At 37.7% G+C, this 23,799-nt stretch overlaps 1 protein-coding gene across 1 annotated transcript in view; it reads left to right on the top strand.

Moving 5' to 3' along the window:
• The first annotated feature begins 3,924 nt into the window (after positions 1-3,924).
• Positions 3,925-23,799, top strand: part of tprb (translocated promoter region b, nuclear basket protein) — a 34,606-nt gene continuing 14,731 nt past the window's right edge. The window contains exons 1-36 of the mRNA XM_055221099.1: positions 3,925-4,084; positions 4,418-4,522; positions 4,612-4,685; positions 4,796-4,892; positions 4,967-5,070; positions 5,280-5,444; positions 5,518-5,610; positions 5,680-5,760; positions 6,086-6,173; positions 6,533-6,673; positions 6,745-6,845; positions 7,295-7,492; positions 7,901-8,008; positions 8,388-8,614; positions 9,784-9,947; positions 10,549-10,694; positions 11,463-11,611; positions 12,236-12,398; positions 12,518-12,652; positions 13,313-13,453; positions 13,966-14,131; positions 15,154-15,320; positions 15,752-15,904; positions 16,088-16,204; positions 16,775-16,978; positions 17,891-18,078; positions 18,729-18,876; positions 19,207-19,344; positions 19,427-19,558; positions 20,355-20,464; positions 20,545-20,755; positions 20,879-21,025; positions 21,403-21,601; positions 22,258-22,451; positions 22,583-22,656; positions 22,879-23,072. Of these exons, the coding sequence (XP_055077074.1) occupies positions 3,934-4,084; positions 4,418-4,522; positions 4,612-4,685; positions 4,796-4,892; positions 4,967-5,070; positions 5,280-5,444; positions 5,518-5,610; positions 5,680-5,760; positions 6,086-6,173; positions 6,533-6,673; positions 6,745-6,845; positions 7,295-7,492; positions 7,901-8,008; positions 8,388-8,614; positions 9,784-9,947; positions 10,549-10,694; positions 11,463-11,611; positions 12,236-12,398; positions 12,518-12,652; positions 13,313-13,453; positions 13,966-14,131; positions 15,154-15,320; positions 15,752-15,904; positions 16,088-16,204; positions 16,775-16,978; positions 17,891-18,078; positions 18,729-18,876; positions 19,207-19,344; positions 19,427-19,558; positions 20,355-20,464; positions 20,545-20,755; positions 20,879-21,025; positions 21,403-21,601; positions 22,258-22,451; positions 22,583-22,656; positions 22,879-23,072 (5,173 nt within the window). The 5' untranslated portion in view covers positions 3,925-3,933. The remainder of the gene's footprint in view (positions 4,085-4,417; positions 4,523-4,611; positions 4,686-4,795; positions 4,893-4,966; positions 5,071-5,279; positions 5,445-5,517; positions 5,611-5,679; positions 5,761-6,085; positions 6,174-6,532; positions 6,674-6,744; positions 6,846-7,294; positions 7,493-7,900; positions 8,009-8,387; positions 8,615-9,783; positions 9,948-10,548; positions 10,695-11,462; positions 11,612-12,235; positions 12,399-12,517; positions 12,653-13,312; positions 13,454-13,965; positions 14,132-15,153; positions 15,321-15,751; positions 15,905-16,087; positions 16,205-16,774; positions 16,979-17,890; positions 18,079-18,728; positions 18,877-19,206; positions 19,345-19,426; positions 19,559-20,354; positions 20,465-20,544; positions 20,756-20,878; positions 21,026-21,402; positions 21,602-22,257; positions 22,452-22,582; positions 22,657-22,878; positions 23,073-23,799) is intronic.

Here is a 23,799-nt window from a genome sequence, read left to right as displayed (position 1 = left end):
GCCTTGGGACAGACTGACAGACGGCAGGCTGCCAATCTGCACCATCGGCCCCTCCGACCAACACTCACGCACACACATACGCCACTATATAAATCCATAGTTACTAGAAAGAGTTTCATACAAAGGCAGTAAAGTAACAAAAAGAATAAGGAAGAAGGAAGAAGAAAAAGTAAGCCACTTGACCCAATGTTATCAATGTTATCCATTGACTTGTGTAAATAATTAGTACTTCCTCCTCAATTGTACACTTGCATTACATGTTTTAGTGAGTCCTGCTTGTACTGGAGACTGACTGGCCCCAATAAATACACATGATGAAAAAGTAAGCATTCACTTCTAATTATTATTTCAAATTAACAGCAATGTTTCCCATACCCATTTTCCAATCACTCTTGTTGGCCTGACCCTTTGACCAGACAATGAATAAGTGAATAATGAGGATGCATAAGGGCACACTGACATTCAAGACAAGAGCAGCAACTGTTATTGTAAACACTTAAATCTCACTTTTCATGTCTTTGTCTATGTATGTCTTTATTTACATCTCTTACTCTATTTCCTCTGATGAATCATTAGTCCCTCCTCCACTCTCCCATTCACAAAAACCATGCCTGCATATCTGTCTGCAAATCAGCTTACCGTGCGATGGCCTGACTCATCACTACTTCCTGTTCACCCCCAGCTGAAGTTTATCTCGGGTGTTTACCATTGACCGCGGCACCTTATTCCGCCCACATATCATGACGCTGGGCTTTTTTGCAAATGTTTGGTACAACCTTTGTGTAGCTAAAGTCCAGCTGCTATGTTCTAGTTACGCTCCAGTTACGCTCCATTTAGTTTGGATGATGTCATGAGGGGTAAAAGGGGTCCCCGGTACCAAATATGGAGCCGGATATGAGCGAGATGACATAACAGATCACATAACAGATAGACGTTCCTAAACAGTCAAACAATATATTCTAAATGTTGACACAAACAATTCAGTGTTTTGGGGGTGTAGTGGAATACAATAAATATTTAGCTATAATGTCCAGAATTTGTTATATTGGAGAATTGTTTACTGTCAATATCCAAGTGATTCAGCAATCCAATTACAAAACTTAAGATCTAAAATACTAAAGGTCCTATATTACAAAATTGACCCCTGTGAGCTTTAAGCCATGTTATAATGCTGTTATCTCCTCAAAACATACCTGGAGTTGTGTTTTGTTTCATTCACACATGTTTGAGTAACACTTTATTAGTCTGTCTGCATCTCCAAAGCTCAAAATGCTCTGTTCCACGTTGTGATGACATGTAGTTGTAGTTTTTATGTTACCAGATACATTTTACCTTTAGTTCAGTAGAGATTGGAAATTCCAGGGCTGAAACCATCCAAATGATTCTAGTGAAGGTGTGTGGAGTTTAAAAACACAGTGGAGCACTTCCTGAGTCATGACATCACACGGTGGAACGAGTATTTTCAATTTGAGAGAAGAACTCACTAAATATGCAGGGTTTGTGTGAATGAGGCAAAACACAACTCAAAACACAACCAGGTCCGTTTGTGATGAGGGAACATTATAACATAGGTCAGAAAACAGCGTAATGTGGCTTCAAAACCCCAGATCTGTGGTTTAAGGCAGAAACTTTTTAAACACAAACAAGGAAAGCATTATATTTAAATGTGGGCTATGTAACTTTACAGGGAGTCCACTCCACGCCAACTTCTCTTCACATGGAAATGTTTCGCTTTATCATGCATTTGTTCAACTATGTTTGTTTTTTTGCAAAAAAATACCTTGAAAAACATGCACTCTTCCTGTAATAGTACATGCCTCTCCTGTAACTTGTCCTGGTGGCATCACCTGCTTGTCTGCATAGAGATATATATATTTTTTGTGTTTTTTTCCCCGTTTGTTTTCATTAATGAATTTTTTGAATGCAGGTTTGCAAGTGAGAAAGCACAAAATAATTTTATATAACAAAACACACCCACACACCCTTCCCTTCACACACACTCAAACATACACATCCTGGTCCAATGTGTACAGTACACTTTGCCGTTTATTTACAATTTCCAAATCTAAAAATCTAAAAATAAACAAAGCAAACAAAAAAGTAGGTAGAATAGAGAAATAGATTTGCACTTGGCAACCTTGACAATGTCCCTAGTCCATATCAGTCCAAAAGCATTATTATTATTATTTTAAATGCCATACATTGGATCTTTCCAGACAAGGCAATAACATCTCCATGAACACACAGGCAGTGGACCACAAAAGTTGCATGATGCATCTTTAAAAATATATTTAAAAAAATATACATAAATAATAATAATTATGTCAAACCTTTGAGTATGTTTAGTCTGTATTCAATAAACTCTAGAAGATGTCACTTACACAAAGAAAACACTTATTAAACATGTTTCATAAGTCCTAATGTGTTATATATGTGCAGGAATTTCAAAAACTGTTGCACAGCCTGACTATGACCTTTCACCGAAAATAATAATGATGGACTACGGTATTCAACAGTTCTTTGGTTTTGGGAAGTTGTTTGCTTGAGAGCGGTGAGTACGGAAACCAGGTTAAAGTTCACTCATAAAATATGCAAAGGAGTGTGTGTGACAACCACCGACACGCTGTGATGTATGAGGAATGAAGCTTGGCTTTCACTGCACTTAAAGGGTGATTAAAGGATTAGGATATAGGCTGTATAATACACAGATCAGTTAAATGAATGCCACCAGTATTACACACTGGAGCCACCTTTTCACTCAGGTATCCAAGATTTCCAAAGCCAATAGAGGAAATCCCTTTGCATGAGTCATAGCTTAACTACTCCTAAATCTCAAAGTGATGTTTTTTTGCCCACACTGGAGGGTTTCTATGGGGCAAGTATAGACAGACCCAACATGGCTGACTCAGATCTCAGTTTTGGTTGCCATGGGTTACTGTACATCCGTGTATCTAGGCGTGACAATAGGTGTAAGGAAATAGTCCTGCTGCCTGGAGCGTCATTCTTGTTAAATATTAATAACTCATAAAAGTATTCAAAACTGGTTGAGACAGGGAGGAAATACCATCTGAGCAGAAGTCACAGCTATACAGGGATGGTTATATATTTGAAATATGTTTTGAATGACAGAAGAGGATGGATGATAAAAATAGGCTTTGAGAAATTTGCAGGCCATGTTGAATGCAAATATTAAAATAATAAATAAATAAATAAAGTCTAAGTTGCATGAGGGAATTGTGGGACAAATAATTGTTCTCTTTGCTTATAGTTTAGTTTGGTTTTGTCTTAATTTGAAGGGACAACGTGCAGACACATAAACTACAAAAAACAGATTATACAGTGCAATTACATCCAATCAAAAAATAAGAGCAATCCACAATGTCCACTCTCTGACTCGTACACACTCACATAGATCCATGTACTTTAGGGCAAATAGTAATCTAATGTTTAATGAATCTAACATACAGCCTGTTACCAGTCCTAGGCTTTTCAAGTTTTTAACATCTTTGTTTTATGTTACAGTGAAGAGTAACAGCGCCATCTACAGTGTGTGATGGGCTGTTATCGCGATACAAAATAGCTGGACTAGTATGTCTTAGCTGTAAAATAACAAAGCAAAGAAGCATAGATTAAGTTTTTTTTTTTTTTTAATTATGCATGATTTATTGCTGCAAAATATAAATATGGATACGGGGCTTACAATGAGTGAGTGAGGCAAAACAAAATAACCAAATAAATACACGTGAGACGGTTATAAAACATACAAACATACATACACTCTACATAGGTCTAAACCATAGACTGTATATAGCAAACATTTGTGTCAAAAGAATCTAGTCTATTACATTCAAAACTACATTACCCACAATGCTTTGTTGAGATCGACAGCCTCAAATGCTAAAATGCGCATGCGTCCTAGTTGTTGTGGGAAAAATGGCGGCACTGCTACAGCAAGAGCTGGAGCCTGCGGAGATCGCAAAACTACCAAAAAACATCATAAACAAACTCGAGAAGATCCTCTTGGACCAACAGTATGAAATAGACTCTTTAAAGGCACAACAGGAGCAGTTTAGAGTGGATAATGGTAAGATAATATGTAAAAAATCTGCTGGATAATTTTGCTAAACTTGCTCACCATGCTCTTGAATAAGTGCATGAATGTTACCCAAATCCTGGATTATAACACATGTTTTATTAAAAAAATTAACTTACTCAGTTTGAAGTTCCAGATGTAACTTTACTTACGTACTTGGTCGGGCTCAATAGGTTTTATGTGCGTTTGGGATATAAACAATTGTAATGTTAGCTTGTCCTCAAAATTAGCATAGGGGATCATTCTACGTTAAACCTTATGAAAGCTCCAGAAGTCCACCACATTCATGTTTTAACTTAAATATGTCTTTCTCTCTCACATTAGAGCAACATTTCTTTGAGAAAGTGCAACAACTTGCTCACTGTCAAGAAGAGTTTTTGGCTAAGTCTCAGGAGCACTTGAAGCTCCAAGAACAATTCACCAAACTTGGTATTACAGACTTTGCTGTTTATACAATTCAGGACAATATGTTTGACCTTTTCCATGTCACTCACTAATTAATATGTTTTTATATTCAGAGGAGGAATTTAAAACTGAGAAACTGAAGAACAAAGAACATGAGATCACAAAGGAGAGGCTGTCATCAGACCAGGTAACACAAACGTAACTTAAACAAACGTAATCTGTGCATTTAGTGCCTTGAAGGTGGAAAAGCGCTGTATAAAATGTGACCTTTTCTTTTAAACGATTATTTTTGTGTAGGTTCTGCTGTCAAAAGCCAGAGAAGAGCTCGAGGCTGAAAAGCGAGAACTTGTCCGGACACTGGAAAGACGGTCATTGGAAGTTGAGCATTTAAATGGTATATGGCCAAAAGTTTTTTTTATTTTAAAAGTTCATTTTATTTAACTAACCTAATGGCTGTTTTTTGGTCAGATGATTTAAGGCAACTAAATGACAAACTGGTTGGAGCTGGTACATCTAGATTAACTTTGCAAATGAAACTTGATGAGCTTGAAGCAGCTGAAGTTAACATTAAGGTAAGTTAAGGGCTGGCTTGTCCATGTAGTGTGATTCTAATAAAAATAAATACAACTGAATGACTCTGTTCAGTTCATATAGTCTATTTAAGCGGTTTGTAGTAAGAAAGTCAAAGGAATGCTGATTACATCCAACTAGGCCATTCAATGCTCAAACTGAAATACAAATACCCCCTATTTAACAATTTTTATTTATTTTTATATGCTAGTACAAAGAGAAGCGTATGGATCAGGAGAAGGAGCTCCTACAGGGACAAATCTCTTGGCTGAATGATGAGCTTAAAGCAAAGACTGAGGAGCTGCTGTCCCTATCCAGACAGAAGGGCAACGAGATCCTGGACCTAAAATGCTGCTTGGAGAATAAAGATGATGAGGTGTGTTTCTTATAATGTAAAACAAATATGATTGCTTGTGGTTCTCATTTATAAGAATATACAATTATTGCAGCTGAACAAGCTTCACGACCAACTAACCAGCTGCAAAACTTCAAATGAAAATCTGCAGAAACAAAGTGAAGAAATGGTCAACAAACTGAAAGAGGTATGAGGTTTTGTAATGTATCATTTTAAATGCTCTGTTGAGTTGTCAAGCAATTTGTTTTCATTTTAGGCCAAGGTGCAACAAGCTGCGATGGAGGAGAGGTTTAGAAATGAACTTAATGCTAACATCAAACTGGCTAACTTGTACAAGGTATGTGTAATTAATCATACGTTTATTATTTTTTATAATAGAGCTGTAATGACTAATCAAAATAATTGTGACTAGTCGACTATTAAAATAATCCTCAGTATATTTTCACATTTTTGTTATTGTTAACTGGGCTTTACACACACTGAAGCACATGTTGAATTACCTTTTTATAACAAAGACTGAGACATCAAATCAAAATGTCAATAAACATTTTTCCTTTTGTTTTACTAGTTGACGAATGAAAAAAAAAAAATCCCTGACTTATTTTTGCCTTAAATTATATAAGTAGCTGTTGAAATGGAAATTGAATGGCATTTTATTGCAGGGAGCAGCAGCAGATGCAGAGGCAAAAAGTGAAGAGTTGAACCAGGCAGTTGAGGAGCTGCATAAACTCCTAAAAGATGCTGGAGAAGGTGGGACTAATTCATCTAAACACTTGGGTAGGAGTGGGCGATATGAAATCAGTATGAGATTTTTCTGTTGTTCACACTTCACTGTGTGTTTAAATCCAGCAGTTGCCCATACAAAACCTTACAGAAGCTGACCAAGTGGTTGTGGAAAAGTGTCTGTACTTGAACAGACAACTGTAGGGAAAGACACTAGTGAATCAGGATATGATGACAACAGCCAAAATTGTACATCATCACAGGGATAACACAGGATTTTTCTCCATATCGCCTAGCCTTACAATTGAGCATACTTTTTTGAGCTGCCGATACATTTTTTGCAGTTTACGCAACGTCTAACAAACTTGTATGACTCTTGATTACAGCTAACAAAGCCATGGAAGAAAAAGTGCTGGAAATGAATGCAGGCACAGATAAGGCTACAGCTGAGTTAAAGGAGAAAATTCAAAGTCTTGAGAAGGAATTGGACAATGCAAACGAACTACTGGCTTCTTCTAATCTCAGAGGTTGGTTCACATTGTCATAAATATGTTGTTTTTAGTTTTCTTAAAAGTAATAATCATAATATTTCTTAAAGGTCCTGTTGCTTCATCCTCCTTAACTGAAGAACAGCTGACAACTATGTCCCCCACTGCTGCCGCTGTCTCAAAGATAAAGCCTAAAATGAAACTGACAGAGGTAATTCATTATGTTGAATCCATGGAATGTAAATATTTTTAAGTTATTATACAATGTGGGATGGATGGGACAAGATCTCATGCCACAAAAACTAGTTTTGTGTTCCTGTAATTATTACTTTGTTTGGTGGGATACATGGTAAATCAATGCCTCTGTCACATCTGCTGCCCAAATCTAACCAGAAAGTAAAATTACAAACTAACTGGAGATCACTAGGCAAGATTTTTAGTAAAATTGGTAGTCTAACCTGTTACACCTCAGCTGTATTTCCATGTGCTGCAAGGAAAACAAAATATTCATGAAAATGAATGTACATTTATTTTTGATTATGTAAAAATTTTGTTCTGGTGGACCTAATCTTACTTATCTTCATGTGGAAACTGATAACTCAACCACGTTTACATATTAGGGGTGGGATGAGACATTTATTCATGTCTGTGTAATTTCAGTTGTATACAGCATATGTGGAGAGCCAGGAGCAGCTGCAGTTGGAGCGTCTGGAAAACAAACGTGTCAACAAATATCTGGATGAAATCGTACAGGAGGTAGAAGCCAAGGCCCCAATTCTAAAACGCCAAAGAGACGAACACGAACGCATGCAGAAGTCTGTGGCAAGTCTCTCAGCCAAACTGGAGCAAGCTGTCAAGGTGTGTAGTTTTACCAGTTATTTATACTAATACCTGAAAATGTCTTCTCTACTAGGGCTGCAATCATTAATGAGAATTAAGATTATTTTCATAGTCAACCAGTCACGATTAATTGTAATTTTACAATAGTTACTATACAGACTCTAAAACACACGCAAAAGATTTATCTTATCACAAAGACAGAGGCATGATTAAATTAAACAAAAAAATAATTAAATAATAAATAAATTTATTCATAAATTTAGAATCCTACAGTTGCCATATTGCAATATTTATATGTTTAAAAAAATCTACATTAACTAAACAAGTTGACTAATTGAAAATATAATTACTGACTGTTGCAGCTCAACTTTCTACTCGATGTTTTTAGTTTTTTGCTGATGTATTTTGAAATGATTTTCTATTCAGGAGGTGCATCGTCTCCAAAAAGAGGCAGATGAAGCCAACAAGCGCGCCTCTGTTCTTGAAAGAGAAAGCCAAAGATCTGAAATGCAGCTGTCTGATATGGCTCAGCAGGTTTGTGAATGTCCCTTTTTCAGAAAACATTGCTTCAACATAGGGCTAGGCACACTGATCAGTGACATTTTATCACTACATTTAAATTTTGTCTTATTGAGATAAATTAAAAGGCTTGCTATATGCATTTTCTCAGCCTGAACAATATGGACTTGTAATCAGTGCCATTTAACATTAAACAAAAAGTCAGATGTCTTCCTCTATTTAAAAAAATTATTAGAAATCATAATAAAAATAAAAATTTGATCAATTGCACAGATCTACTTTATCATAACGATCCAGGTTTTGCAGAACGTTGCTGGGATTTTTGGGATGTTTATTTTTCTATAGTTACCATTTCTGTTTTTCTTTTAAATTGATTGTGAAATTCTCCTCTCAGGTGCGAGTGTTGCTGATTGAGCTGGAGGAGGCTCGTGGGAACCATGTGCTTCACGATGAGGACGTGAGCTCGGCCGACGTCAGCAGCACGTCTGATGTCATCTCTCAGCACCTGGTGACCTTCAGAAGTGTGGAGGAGCTACAGAAGCAGAACCAGCGCCTCCTAGTGGCCCTCAGGGAGCTCGGGGAGGCCCAGGAGAAAGAAGAGTTTGAATCCACCGGCAACAAGTGAGTAACGCAAATTTAACTCTTTTATTTATGATTTTAAAGATGCACTATGTAACTTTTCTGGTGGAGCGTTTACGACTTCCTTATGTCCATGAAGATTTTATCTTGAATGTTCCATATTAGCAATGTAAATGCCTGTAATTGAATAAATGCATACTGTGGAACATTCCAGACAAGGCCATTATTAGGGCACAAGTAGCAAAAAGCTTCATAATGTACCCATCACCTGGAACAGTATACATTAAATATGCAGATGATACAGCTATATTAGGACTTCTCTCAGACAGCACATCACTTGGACAATATCAGAACTCTGTATCACACTTCACCACATGGTGTAAAGAAAATCATCTTCAACTCAACCTCAAGAAAACACAAGAAATGACCTTTGGCCCTGGAATATTTGACCCTACCAGTATTGACAATATCACAATAGACACTGTTGAACATTTCAAATATCTTGGACTCACAATTGATCATAAACTGACTTTTGACTTTCACACTCTGGACATTTCAAAAAGATGCAATCAAAGACTTTCTGTTATCCGTAAGTTAAAAGGACTCCATGTTTCACCACATCTACTGCTTATTCTGTACACCAGCATCATCCAACCTGTCCTACTGTACTGCTCACCATGTTTTCTTACCATGCTCACAGTTAAAAACCGTAATTCATTTACAAAAATAACCCACCTAGCAGCAAAAATCATTGGTCTCCCTACTCCCAGTCTGTCACAGTTAAACTCTAAAGCCATCACTCGTATAGCACAGACAATAACACAGGACCACACTCACCCACTGCACCGGTACTTTACTCTACTGCCTTCAGGACGACGATACAGGACTCTCAGATGTCACAAAGCACGCTTCAAAAATAGTCTCATACCCACAGCCATTATTAACTTGAACAATTTATAGACTACGGAACTCTAATTATCATTATGCACTTTTACAATGTCAATTACCTGCCTTTGTGTTTGTCCAATATATGTGATGTGTTTGTGTGGCATTGTATGTATGTATGGCGTTTTTCTCTGTGTGTTTTTGACTGTGAAGACAAATTTCCCCTCGGGGACAATAAAGTAACTAACTAACTTTTTCATTTTTAAAAAATACATTTTGCATATAATATTTTAATTGCTAAATATTCGGGAAAAAAAATATTCCAGGCGAGCTGAACTGGAGCAGAGTCTGGAGAAGGTGCAGTCGGAGTTGGACAGCTTGAAAGAGCAGAGGGGTCAACAGCTGAAGATGACAGAGTCCATAGTGAGACAAAGGGACATGTATCGTGTGCTGCTTGCTCAGGCCACTGGGGTCAGCTTCCCTCAACAAGGTAACCGTAACGCATTACCCTTATATACCACTTTTACAGACCCTCAAAGTCCCTTTACAACATTCTCATTATTCTCTCCACACACTGTGGTGGTAAGCTATTGTTGTAGCCACAGCTGCCCTGGGGTAAACCCACCGAAGTGACCGAGTGGCAATTTATGCCAGTGGCTCCTTCAAACACCACCAACAACAGATAACCCACATGTCCCAGTGTGAATGTGGTGTAAGGACAGCAGTTTTCATTAGAGCCACTGCTTCCTCAACTGTGGCACCTGGGACTCCCAATAGTCTCTCATCCAAGTACTGTCCAGGCCAACCCTGCTTATCTTCTGAAGCTCTTGCATAGGGCTGAATACAAACTGAAATTGCTGTTTAAATGCATCTTGTATTAGTTTAGCTATTCACATTTTTATCATTAACATTAGAGATCCCAAAAATATGAACACAATTCTATTGCTGAAACCTAAATCACAAATCTAATTTAACTGCGGTTGTCTGATATCCTGAATTATCCACCTCAGCCCTTTATACTCATTCTATCATGTCCCCTGTTTTATTATACTGTATACAAGGATAGATTGAGCATGTTATTTATCTTATAGGTACTCTCCCTGAAGACCTGACCACTCTGACCTCGACCCCAAGACGCTCACCTGCAACCACGCCCACCACGGGAACACCCACTGCTCTCGTTTCCATGGCAACAGACACAGCAGAGGCTCTGGAGGCCAAAGCTGCTTTGAGACAAGTAAGTTCCATTATGTTCCTGTAGATGGTGGTGTTTTCCCTGGTGTAGCCCCATCTTGCTCTGTTGCCTTATTTTGTGTCTTTGTTTACTTCTCCAAATACCTGAGGGTGCACTATGTGAGGTTCAGCCACCTGCTTGTCTCCATGGAGATGGCTATGTTTAATGCCATACTATTAAGCATTTTAGGAAAACATAACATCTACACAGAGACAAGTAGCACAACAAGAAAACTTACGTGGTGCATCTTTAACTTAAATTTTCTATTTAAAGGTCCTATATTACACAAAATTCACTCTTGTGAGCTTTAGGCCATGCTATAATGTTAGCTCCTCAAAAACAGACCTGGAGTTGTGTTTTGTTTCATTTACACATGTTTGAGTAACACTTTATTATTAGTCTGTCTACATCTCCAAAGCTCAAAATGCTTTTGTCCACCTTGTGATGTCATGAAGCGGTAGTTTTCAAGTTAAGATACCTTTTTACCCCTTGTTCAGTAGAGGTTTTTCAATTCCAGGGCTGAAATTATCCAAGTGATTCTAGTGAAGCTGTGTGGAATTTAAAAACACAGTGGAGCACTTCCTGTGTTACCACATGACATCACAAGGTGGAGTGTTTTCTATTTGAGAACTCGGCCTAAATATGCACGGTTTGTGTGTTAAACATTAATGAAATAAAACACAACTTCAGGTCAACTCCAGGTTTGTGATGAGGAAACAACACTATAACATAGATTAAAAAAAAACAAAAAAAAAAACAGATTCTTTTCAGTTGCAGGATGTGTTCACCTACTATAAAAAAGAGCGATTGGAAAGTGACAAATCGATGACTGAGCAGAACGAGAAACTCCAGGAACAAATCTCTGAACTCCGCTCTGCAAATGCCAAGATCTCCACCCAGCTCGAATTCGCCTCTAAAAGGTACATTATAGGGCTGCCCAAGTTATAGTTGTTACTGTTCCACTGTTAGCTGACGCAGTTTTCATTTAGCAAGAAAATAAATATACTCAGCATTTTAAGGTATGGTTTGAATATCTTAGTTATCTTCTCAATTTAGTGCTAATTTGCCCCTTTTGTGATCCTGATTTATTGTTAAAGATACAGTATGTAACTTTGTGGAGGTAGCACATCACCTGCACGATTTAATGAAAATAAATTGTTAATACCATACTTTGGAAAATTCTCCATGAAGATGAAAACAAGGAGGCCCTCCTCCAGGCCAAATAAGAGTCTGGTTTATTAATGTGTAAACGAGCTCAGAGTAGCAAAATGAGGGGGAAAAGAAGTGTTTATAGTTACATACATGTTACATACTGTGGCTTTGTCTGGGCTTTCACACATTTAATTAGTAACCATTTTAGTTTTATATATTAGTTCATTTTATATATTATATATTATATTATATGCTTTTTGTTTATATATATATAATTTTATATATTTTATTTTTAGTTCAACTGTTTAACTAGACTAGACTGTTTAATTTCATTAATCCCTTGTATATCATTTTAACCTGACTGAATAACCTAATGACTGAAACTTGTGCAGGTACGAGATGCTGCAGGACAACGTTGACGGCTATCGTAAAGAGATCGCCTCCCTCAGAGAAAAAGAACAGAAGATGAGCACTGCGATTCAGAAGCATGAACAGACCATCCACACTCTCAGTGAGGATCTGAAAGCTGCCAAGGAAAAACTAGCCATGTCTGAAGTATGTTATATTTACCTTTTTAAAAACAAAATAATTTTACAAAGTGTCTGGAATATACTGGGCTGTGCTTTACAGTGCACATTTTTTAGAACTGATTTTGTGACTCTGGTTATTTCCAGGGACAGGTTGGAAGTCTTCGTAAAGAGAGAGATATGCTCAAGCTGGTGGAGTCTAGACTCACCAATGAAAAGGAGGCCATTTTGAGTCAACAACAGAACCAGAATCTACTACTCACAAATCTGCAGAGCATACAGGTAAACTATATTTTTGTCCATGTATTTGAGAAACCCCAGTCTTACCACAGTGCTCCAGCTGTATTGTATAAGCCAGTGGTTCAGCAAGTGCAGCTCTATGTTAAAACGTGAGTGTTGTTTGTGCAGGGCGCAGTTGTGACTCATATTGTGAGCACTTGCGCTGCTTTTCAGTGCCCAGCCTTATGTGAACACATGAAGCTCTATCAGGCGCCACTAAAACTCCACACTCCACAGAACCCAGGATACTTAACTAGGTTATTAACTCAAACCGGGTCTGGCTTCATGTTCATAATGAGCGGGTGTTGCGGTTCGTCAGCAGCTTAACATTGGGTTATAAACAGCTGTGTATCATCTGCATCTGCAGGAAGTTTGTAATTAGCATGCTAGTTATTGTTAGCACTACTGTGACGATAATTTGGATGCTTGAAATGTATAAGTTAAGTGAGGAGTAACACTGGACCACTGCAGTTTCATGTTTTAAAGACAGTAAGTCAATTAAAGGTTTTGTACCTGATTTACCATATTTTGCAAAGTGTTTTTTATTGTGGCAGATTGAGCAGTGAATATCAAGCTTTTTGCTTAGTGTCAAAATCAGGTTTTACATTTTTGTATCTTCACAAAATTAGCTAAACTTTGGTAATGTTTGTCTTATATTTGCAGGCCACTCTTGAGCGCTCGGAGACAGACACTCGTCAGCGTCTCACTAGTCAGCTTGAGAAACAGGAGCGTGAGATCTCACAGCTGCAGAAAAAACTGGAGAATGAAGTGGAACAGCGCCACCTGCTGACAAGAAACCAAGAGGTATATCTGTAAAAGTTTTTTTAACTACTTCACTCCATAAGACACTTGGTGAAAGGTCGTAGCTGTAAAATACACTGGTGTGCTTTTAGCTGGCATGTAGATGTGGGAGATGTAATATTGTGATTGTCGTTTTGGCGATATACTCGATCTTCAAATTTTGCATACCTATAATTATAACTATTAAAATGACCCAGAAATAGACTGTAGATGTAGTGTAATCTCCCAAACAAGAGTATAAAGTGTTATTATGAGAGTGAATGGACCAAATTAACTACAAAAGGACACAAATTGTTTAACAGTATTAGAAAAGTTTAGTTTTTTTTTTGTTTTCTTTGTCAAAGTTGCCCAGCCCAACTGTCATATATTGAGGACATATCCTGTAATGAGCTTGGAATGGATTTATTGTTTTTTGTTGTTTGATATGGCGACTGTGGAGCTCATTGCTAAACATACAGCAGTAACATTGCACTGAATGAACTTTATCACAATTTCTCAAAAACATTTTTACACAGATTCAGTTGTTAGAGACGAAGAGGCAGCTGGAGTTACAGGTGACTCTACATCAGAAAACCAAAGATCAGTTGAATGCAGCCGAGGTGGAGCTGAACACCCTGAGCATCCAGGCAAGAGGAGGAGACGCCCGCCGCAGCCTGGGCTCTCCACCTACACCAATACGAAGTGAGTAAACACACGTGTAACTCAGAAGATCCACCTCTCAACAACTCTGAGGATTAATATAACAGTCTGAAGCCCAAACCACACACTTTTACTGACAGAGGATTCACTGTTGACCTCTCCCTTAAAATGACCCAAACTTATCATTGACAATTAACAGTTACTAAAACTCAGTATCAGTTATAAATAAATAAATTCCACTGCCCTATTTGAAACTCATGACGAATGAAGCGGATGCTAGGAATATTTTATGAAAGTAAGGAATGCATTTGGACTACTGCAAACAGTATAAAACTAACTAGTCCAGTCTTTCACATTTGTTTTATAGATAAAAAAAAAATTGGGGAAATCCCTATGTTTCAAAGTTAAGCATATTGCCCAATAGTTTGGAGTTTAGTGGAGTTTTCTAGACTTATTTTTGTTGAGGTGAATTTATTTTGCCCACAAACTGTGAATGAAGTTGAACCCAATAAAATGTTGGTTAGCTTTTATTAGTGTCTGGTATTTGAATGAGGTTTGTTAATTTCTTTCTTCCAAAACAATGTTGCAGTGTTTTCCTCTTTGTCCTTGGGCTGCGGGATGTGGCAAAACAACACTTCATTAATCACTTTTTCCCCCTCATTTTGATCAAATACAATTTCCACTTTAGTTTCTTTTATTAAAATCAAAATTATATCATTTTCTTGAGTAAAACAAGGCAGATTGCAATAAAATCCTCCAAATTCTAGTCCATTCTTAACACCAACACAGAAATTGACTATGTAGACTTAAACTAGAAATAAACCTGGACTAGAACAGGATTAAACAAGTACTATAATGGGACCAAACTGTGCTCAAACCAAGACCAAACCAGTGTGAAGTGCGAATGTGCCCATAAAATCCCCAAGCTGATCTAAAGCAAGTCAGAGGCATGGACTTTAGAAAAACTCTGAAACAAAGTCGAGATCCGATAATTTCAAATCATGAATGATCAAATTTGATTAATTACATCCCTGTCTTATTCCCATTATTCTTTCTGTCCATAGGCTTACCAGTGTTGGACCAGAACCAGGAGGACTTGCAGGGTCGTCTTCGTTTGGCTGAGACCAGAGCAGATGAACTGTCGGAGAATCTAAAGAGCGTCACTGCCTCCATGGAAATGTACAGGACCATGGCCCAAAGTCTGGAGGAGTCCATAGACCAAGAGAAGCAGGTAGGGACAAGATTATCCAAAAACCCAGCTCTTATCTTCATGGAGTTGTTGGTGCTGGCCTGGAATGCTTCACAGTTTGGTATTTAACTTGTTCATCTCCATGGAGACAAGCAGTTGTGCCACCTGATGTATTTTTGTGCCTGTAATTAAATAAATGCAAGATCAGTAAGTTTAATGCCATATTGTACCCCATCCCCTCCACCTCCCCTGCCCCTCCACCAAAAAAGTTACCTAGTGCACCTTTTTAACTATATTGTACAACTTGTAATTCTATATAGGACATCTCCTGTTACATAGACAGTGACATATGTAAATAACTATCTAAACCTCGCACTTTCTTCATTGTATTGTTGGTTTGTAAAAATGAAAAGCTATACTGCATTTTATTACAGTATAGCTTTGAATTTAATCTAAATTTTTGCACTGTACAGGTGACTGAACAGGCCCGATCCTCTATTGAAACTCGTATGAAGGAGGCTCAGGAGCAGTATCACAAACTGGAGGAGAAACTGGGTGAGGTCCAGAGAGAGAAGCAGAGCCTGGAGGAGCAGAAGAGGGCTGCAGTAGAGACCCTAGAGGAGCAGGTGTGTATGCTGCGACAAAAAAATACTTGAACAATACAAATTTTTAACAGTAGAAGAAGCATATACATCTTATCAAGACGGGGACAAACTGTCTGGGGAAAAATGTATCCAAATTAGTCATAATTGACTCAAATGAATCTTGAGGACCTGCTATTGAGTGAGTAAACATGTTTTTCATTTCAGATAAACGTTCTTAAGAGAGATCTAAGCAGCGCACAGGCTGACCACCAGGAGGCTCTTCAGAAAGTGGCTGTTCTTGAAGCCCAGCAGCAACAGGCTCTGCAAGACAGCCGCGAACAGGTAAGATATAGTTTAGTAAAACAATCATTCTTAACCTGGAGGTTGAGACCCTTATGAAGGTTGCAAAATAATTTCAGGGCATCTCAAGGCTTGGCATTCTTTAAATTCAGCATGGACTCATTTGTATGTCACACATCTGAATTTTCATTCGGCCTAATAATAAACCAACAGAGATTCTATTTTATTTTAATTTTTGAATGCTGAAGTTAGCGTTCATTCAAAAGTATTCTGACACTATAGAGCAATAAATACTATTCACTGGTAGTGACTTAGTTTATCAGGTTGTTCCATGGCTCTTTAAAAAAAACAAAACAAGTATTGTTTTGGCTAGTGCATCTATGGGAGCGTAGGGATAGACTTATCCAGCTTTTTCAGTTCCAATACTGATTTCAATAGTATCGATTTACGTACTGCCAATATTTAATTTATGTACAACTGCTCTGCTTTTTGAATTCTTCACTTTGGAAATAATGTGTTATTGAATCGAAAATAGAATTGAATTATTACATGGAGTAAAAAAAATGCTACCGACCCTTTTAAATGCACTCATTTGTTTGTGATATTCTGAAGGCTAAATTGACTGCAGAAGCACAGGACAAATATGAGCGCGAGATGATGCTCCATGCTGCGGATGTGGAGGCTCTTCAGGCAGCGAAGGCCCAGGCTGCGCAGACTCTGGAGCTCAGACACCAGCTCGATGAGAGAGTGCAGAGGGTCAGTGCGGAGCTACTGGAGGCACGAGTGTCCTGGGAGGAGCAGGAGAAGATGTTCAAGGTTAGTGACAAGGATCGGCTTTTCCTCTGCATTTCTCTTTAGTTTTACCATTTCACTGTTAATTAAGTTCAGTAAATTTTAGATCAGAAAATAGCATAATATGGGCCCTTTAAATCATTATTTTATAGTCTAAATCCTTGCATCCCTGGTATACCCACATCTGTTATAACGTTGTTTCCTCATCAGAAACATACCTGGAGTTTTGTTTTGTTTCATTCACACGTTTAACACATAAGGTCTCCATATTACGAGTTGAGTTCTTCTCTCAAATGGTGATACAGGAAGTGCTTTACTGTGTTTTTAAACTCCATGCACCTTCACTGAAATCATTTGGATTATTTCAGCTCTCAAAATTGCCGATCTCTACTGAACTAAAGGTAAACAGTAGCGGTTAACTTAAACTATCACTTAATGACAAGTACAAAACAGGGTATGTTTTCGATTAGGTAATAACGGTTTAACATGGCTTAAAGCTCACAATAGTCAATTTGGCATAATATAGGACCTGTTGTTGCTTAACTATAAAATTTAAGATAAAAGAATGAATGAATTAAGATGCAAAAATGTGTGCCTTAACCACATTCTCCAAAAGGTTTTTCTCATATTTTTCAGCAAAAACAAAACAATATGTACATTTCCTTCTATTTAATAAAAGCTGATCACATAATGTAGGTTTGTAAGTGTTTTAAATAATATGTGAAAGCAAATTTAGGATTTCACAAATCAGCTATTCTCTTCCACTATTCTTCTTGTATTTGGTGTTGCAACATGGAAATTTCCTCACCCTGGGCCAGGCAAGATTGTTCAATTACTGTGAAAATCTTACATTTCAAATTTAAACACAATATATTAAACTGGTCAACTTTTATTGGTTAATAATGGATTGATTTTTTTTTTTTTTTGATTCCACAGGAGGAGATGTCCAAAGTGGAGAGCCGTAGTGAAGAGCTTCAGAAACAGAACACAATGTTACATGAACAGATCCAAACGATGAGCAAGAAAATGGCTGAAAATCTGCAGAAGGCGTCTAGTGACAGTTCTCTTAATATCTCCTTAGCCGACGAGGGCAAGTCTCAAGAGCAAATACTCGAGATCCTCAGGTAAGACTGGGCAGAAATTTTGTTGTTGGTTAATATTTACTGATGGTACTTGATGCTAAAACCAGTCCCTAAACCAGATGGGTACCACTTTATAATGACTGCACCTTAATCAACCTTAATAAAGCATGAACAAAGACTTAATTCATGATGAACAAATAATTTATTAAGAATTATTCGGGCTTAGTAACTACTTAATTTAGGAGTTAGGGGTTAGGGTATTGAGTAGTTACTAAGCCTGAATCATTCTTAATAAACTATTTGTCCATTATGAATTAAGTCTTCACGTTTCCTGAATAATTTGAGATTGGTTTTGGCTCTTTATCAAAATTAGTATAAAACCACATGATAATATTAAAGAAATTGGACTATAAACATTTTTGGGGGAAATCTATTTTACAAAATCTGAGACCAAGAACATTTTACCTGTAAAGGCAAGTTATAATAATAATAAAGTGCGACTTATAGTCCGGAAAATACGGTAATTATCATTGTGCTATTGAAATCTGTAGAGTATCAAGCAATTTCCCTTAGTAAAAAACTTTAACCTACATTTCAGTACTGTTACAACATTAGTATCTATCAGTAACAAACTGATCTATTTACATTTGCACCGTTGTTCAGAATTTCATTATTTTTGTGAATTTTTGCAGCTTTGTAAGACGGGAAAAAGAAATTGCAGAGTCCCGTTTTGAGGTGGCACAAGGAGAGAGTCTGCGTTACCAACTCAGAGTGGAACATCTGGAGAGAGAACTGAAGGAGGTGCAAGACAGTCTGAGCGCAAACAGAGAGAGGATGCAGGTTTGTTTTATTCTAATGCATAAACACTGGGAATTACAGATGACACAAGATAAAGATCGACTAATGTGTTTTTCCCAATGCAAGAACACGCCTGCTAAATAGTGCAAATAGATGCGGATGTATCAGTTCTATTATTTCTCAATCAATCTGCATCCACTATAGCTCAGATTACACGTGACTACTGAAGATGGCAATTATCAAAATTTACCCAATACTGTGTCCTGTATTGTCTTGTGATTTAAGTCTCATCTAAACTTTTTTCAAAATATATTGTAAATAGTTAAGAAGTTATAGATGACATTAAACGGGGTTCATTTTGACTTGTTCCAGGTAACGGCAAAGACTTTGGCTCAACACGATGAACTGATGAAAAAGACTGACACCATGAGCATCCTGATGGAGACCAACAAGATGCTGAGAGAAGAAAAGGACAAGATTCAGCAAGTCCTGCAGCAAACCCAAGCAAAGGTAATGTAAAAAACAACGCTTTTATATATATCGGCAAGTCAACTTTTATTCACATGTGCTTGTTTATTTTGTCTTATTCCAGGTGCAAAAGCTGGAGTCTGATATCATGCCTCTGGAGATGGCCAACTCTGAACTGAGTGAGCAAAGTGGGATGCTTCAGACCGAGAAGAAAATCCTGGAGGAGGAAATAAAACGATGGAAAGCTCGAACCGAGGTTTGTGGCATCCATTTTAAACTTCATCATGGACTGGGGATGTCACAAGAGCATATTTTAAATTCAATTACATGGTTATTTGTGATTGACAACTTGACCAAACAACAGTGAAATCCTTAAATCACTCATTCACATTGTCTAATACATCTCCATTCCTCTATTATTCAGAGAGTTTGATTTCATAAACTTGGCCACATATAAGGTAAAGTTAATGTGACATATTTGACCAGATATTAAAGCCATTTCGCACTTAGTTTTACTTTTTGGAGTATTATTTGATTAGCCATACAGTGGTGTCCCTGCATCATTATTTCACTCAAAATTGTATTTCCATTGATTCATGAATGCTTGAATAATCCTGTATTGCCTTGCATTCAATACTTTTTTCACTTATCCCTCATCTCCACCCACTTGACAACTAGTTACAATAAAAAAAAAAAAAATCATACATAAAGGTTTCAGAAATGTCAGTCATTTTTCATCAAAATATAATTCATATATAAAAATATGAAAATAAAAATCTGCTGTTCGCTACGGTAAAATGCCACTATGAAGAGGAGGGGTCTGTTTTTCAGTTTTGAACATGAATTGAATGTACCCAATTCTCATATTATGCTTAATATGAGAATTGGGTACATTCAATTCATGTTCAAAACTGAAAAACAGACGCCCTCCTCTTTTTTAGATCAATATTGCAGTAAATGAACTGAAAAAGACAGATATTTTATAGTTTAATGCTAATTACCACCAACAAAAGCAGAATGTCTTCTTTAACCTGCTTCTTCTTTTATTGCAGCACTTGGTGGCCCAGCAGAAAGATTCAGATCCAGAGGAGTACAAACGTTTGACAAGTGAAAGAGAAGCCCACCTCAAGCGCATCCAGCAGCTCACAGAAGAGGGCGCAAAGTTAGTAATTTTACCTAAATTATGTTAAACAATTCTTTGATGTGATTTATCGATTGTCTAACTGTTGTTTTATTTTTAAGGGCCAATAATATGAACACAGCACTGAAGGGTCAGGTACAGGCTTGTCGTGAATCTTTGGCTAAAGTGACTGAGGAGAGGAATCATTTGAAGGGCGAAGTGGAGGCCAAACATCAAGACCTACAGGAGAAGGCGAAGACCATCATGCAGGTCAAGAAGATCGGACGCCGCTACAAAACTCAATACGACGAACTGAAGGTGGCGCATGACAAGGTAATAACTGTCAATAGATACATTTGCATCAGGGCTGTGCTCAAAATATCAGTACAATATATATAATTCAGTTTTGTGCAAAGTATGCGTTGGAAAGTTTTTATATGTTGAGTTTTGTTTTAGCTTGTAGCAGAAGTAGCAGCAGGACCGTCCCAGAATGAGGAGACTCGTCAGGCCTCTGCTCAGGAAATACAGGCCCTCAAAGACTCTTTGACCCAAGCAGAGGCGAAGGTGAAAGACCTGGAGGCACAAGTGGAGAAAAGCAACAAGGTAAAAAATGTGGTGCTTTCTTTTTGTTTCTTTTTTTTTTACTGTTTATTTTTATGGTTGTCACAATAACTACATACATACATACATACTAATAATAATAATACAAATATAGAGAGAAAAGAGAAAAAGTCAGCATTGTGTCAATTATTATTTGCCATTATTAGGGGAAAAAAATCGAATCTAATTTTAAAAACAAGAAAAAACACATTATTTTCTTTGTTTGCTATATTGCATTTTTGTAGGGCTTGGCAAACTTACCTCATGTAAATCTATAGTTATGAATTAACTTTATTGTTTTATTCATTTTCTATAACATTATAATTAGATTTGAACATAAATGTGTGGTACAGATGTGATGTTGTTTTTCTTTTGTCCAGGTTGCGACCGATCGAGACACAGATCTGCGCAGTTGTCAGGAGCAGACGAACAGACTGCAGACAGAGCTGAGCAGACTGAGGCAGGAGCTGCAGATGAAAAATTCACAAGAGGAAACTCAGAGGCAACAGATGGTCGACAAAGAGGAGAAAATGAAGAAGGCTCTGTTCTTCGCCAAGCAGAAGATCAGCCAGCTCATGGGTACAACTTCAACCATATATAATGTCAAAGACAGATCTCATCTGAGTTTGGATGCTAATCAAGGTTGGGCCTGGTTAGTTCTTGAAGGCTGGGAATACCAGGTTCCACAGTGAAGCAGCAGTGGTTCTAGTGCATAGTGTCGATGTGTCCTTAGGCAAGACACTTTACCCACATTGCGTAGTATGAATGTGGCGTGATTGTTGGTGATGGTTGAAGGGGTGATGTGCACAGATTGGTGGCCTCGCTTCCATCAGTCTACCACAGGGCAGCAGTGGCTATAACAGCAGCTTATGTTTAGGGATGCACTGATAACTTTTCATACATACATTTATGATTTTGCATTTACTTGCCCAGTAAAAATCAGATTTCCATGTGTGTGACATGTTCGTTAATAAACAGTTGTATAGTTGTATAAGTACAATGAATTTTAAAATGGCTTTCAATCTTTAATATTTTTTTCTTTGTTGTCTTTGCTGCATTAGTTTGCCCTTTTTGAATAAAACAAAAAAAAACAAAAAACAGATGCAACTGTTTACATGACTTTTCAATAATCACATAACTACAGAAATCAGTGGGTGATCAGAGTTTTCGTGTGCACGTAAACATACCCAATGTCATATCAATCTAACCAACTTCTTTTCACTCTCACATTGAAGGAAACAAGGAGCAGATGCAGAAGGAGAATGAGGAGCTAAAGCAGCAGCGCGAGGAGCTGGAGGTGCGAGTGAGTGCTCTGAAGTCCCAGTATGAAGGTCGTCTGAGCCGACAGGAGCGAGAGCTGAGGGACCTGCGCGGACACCAGGAGAGCAGAGACCAGAGGGACGAGCCGGCCGAGGCAGGGCCCAGCAAGGTACAGGACGGTGGGACAGAGGGACAGGGGGTTGAATGAGAGCACAGATTCTCAACAGGGGTTATTTTTTCTATTACAACATTTTTATAGTTGAATCCTCATAACGGTACCAATGCTATTTTATTTTTTAGACGCAGGAGCAGCAGAGGAGCACCGAACAAAGACAGATCAGTCTCAAGACCACTCCAGCTGCAGACAGGGGCAGGTATGTGTGACAAGTTCTCTTCACTGACATGTTTGATTGATCAGAACTCCTTTGTATAATGGCTAAAATCTTCATCAAGGCTCAAGTGGCTCTCTCTTTTTATACCAAGTGCCACCTGTTGGCTTTCCAATCTCCACCACGTTTATTATTGTTAAAACGTGGTAGTGGCTGAAAAAATGTCTCACCTTTTGCTGAAATTTAAATTCAGTTATGTTTTATCAGTGCCTCCACCTCCGAGCCTCCAACTGCAAACATCAAGCCGACTCCTGTGGCTTCAGGCAGTAAACAGACGGCCATCCCCGGGAACAAGGCCACCCCCAGAGCCAGTATCAGACCCATGATCACCCCAGCCCCAGTGCCCACACCTACACCCACTGCCACTGTCATGCCCACTACACAGGTGGAGACGCAAGAAGGTAAGTTTACTCTGACTGAATACCTTTGCAAGTAAGTGTTGTCCTAATACAAAATTTTTTATTTTCGAAATTTGATACTGTTCATGGGTTTCAGGTGAATGATTCCTTCCTGATTTGAAGTTTGTCAAGACCTTTCCCCATTCAGAAGATAATATTTTAATTTCAGTTGCGTTATTGCTTTAACAAAGAACTGCTGCCATGCCAAATCCTTCAAATCAGGAAGAAAAACCCAATGCCTGAATACCTAGATTTATACAATAGAATGAATTTCAATACAGAGTAAATAGTAGTTTTGTTTATATTACCACACATGTTCTATAGGCTTTGTGCACAACACCGTCTGGCAACCTCAGTGTTACCGTTACTACTTCCTGTCCAATTCTATCTTTGAGGTTTTTGCTGAGTCACGTAAAAAATTATAAATATTTAAAGATAAGACAGTGGACAGTGATTTGAGGGTGCATGTCTCAGAGTGTTAAAGAAAAAACAAATGAGCTGCAAACTTTTCAATGCTATCGCAAATTTTGAGGCGTGACAAATATTAAAATAATGCTGCACACTTAAATAATCTACATGTAAAAACAGTTGGGTAGTCTTTACATGAATACATTTTAAGAGGTTATTTATTTTATATTTTATGCTTTTAATAAAAGTTAGCATTAGTTTTGAGAAACCTTGAGCTAGCTAGCAAGTTGCTGTGAGCCTATTATAGATTTAGACCATAAAA

Source organism: Periophthalmus magnuspinnatus, chromosome 4, assembly GCF_009829125.3.
Source record: "Periophthalmus magnuspinnatus isolate fPerMag1 chromosome 4, fPerMag1.2.pri, whole genome shotgun sequence".
Lineage (NCBI taxonomy): Eukaryota > Metazoa > Chordata > Actinopteri > Gobiiformes > Gobiidae > Periophthalmus > Periophthalmus magnuspinnatus.
Note: the sequence above shows the minus strand (reverse complement) of the source record. Positions and strands in the feature narration are given on the sequence as shown.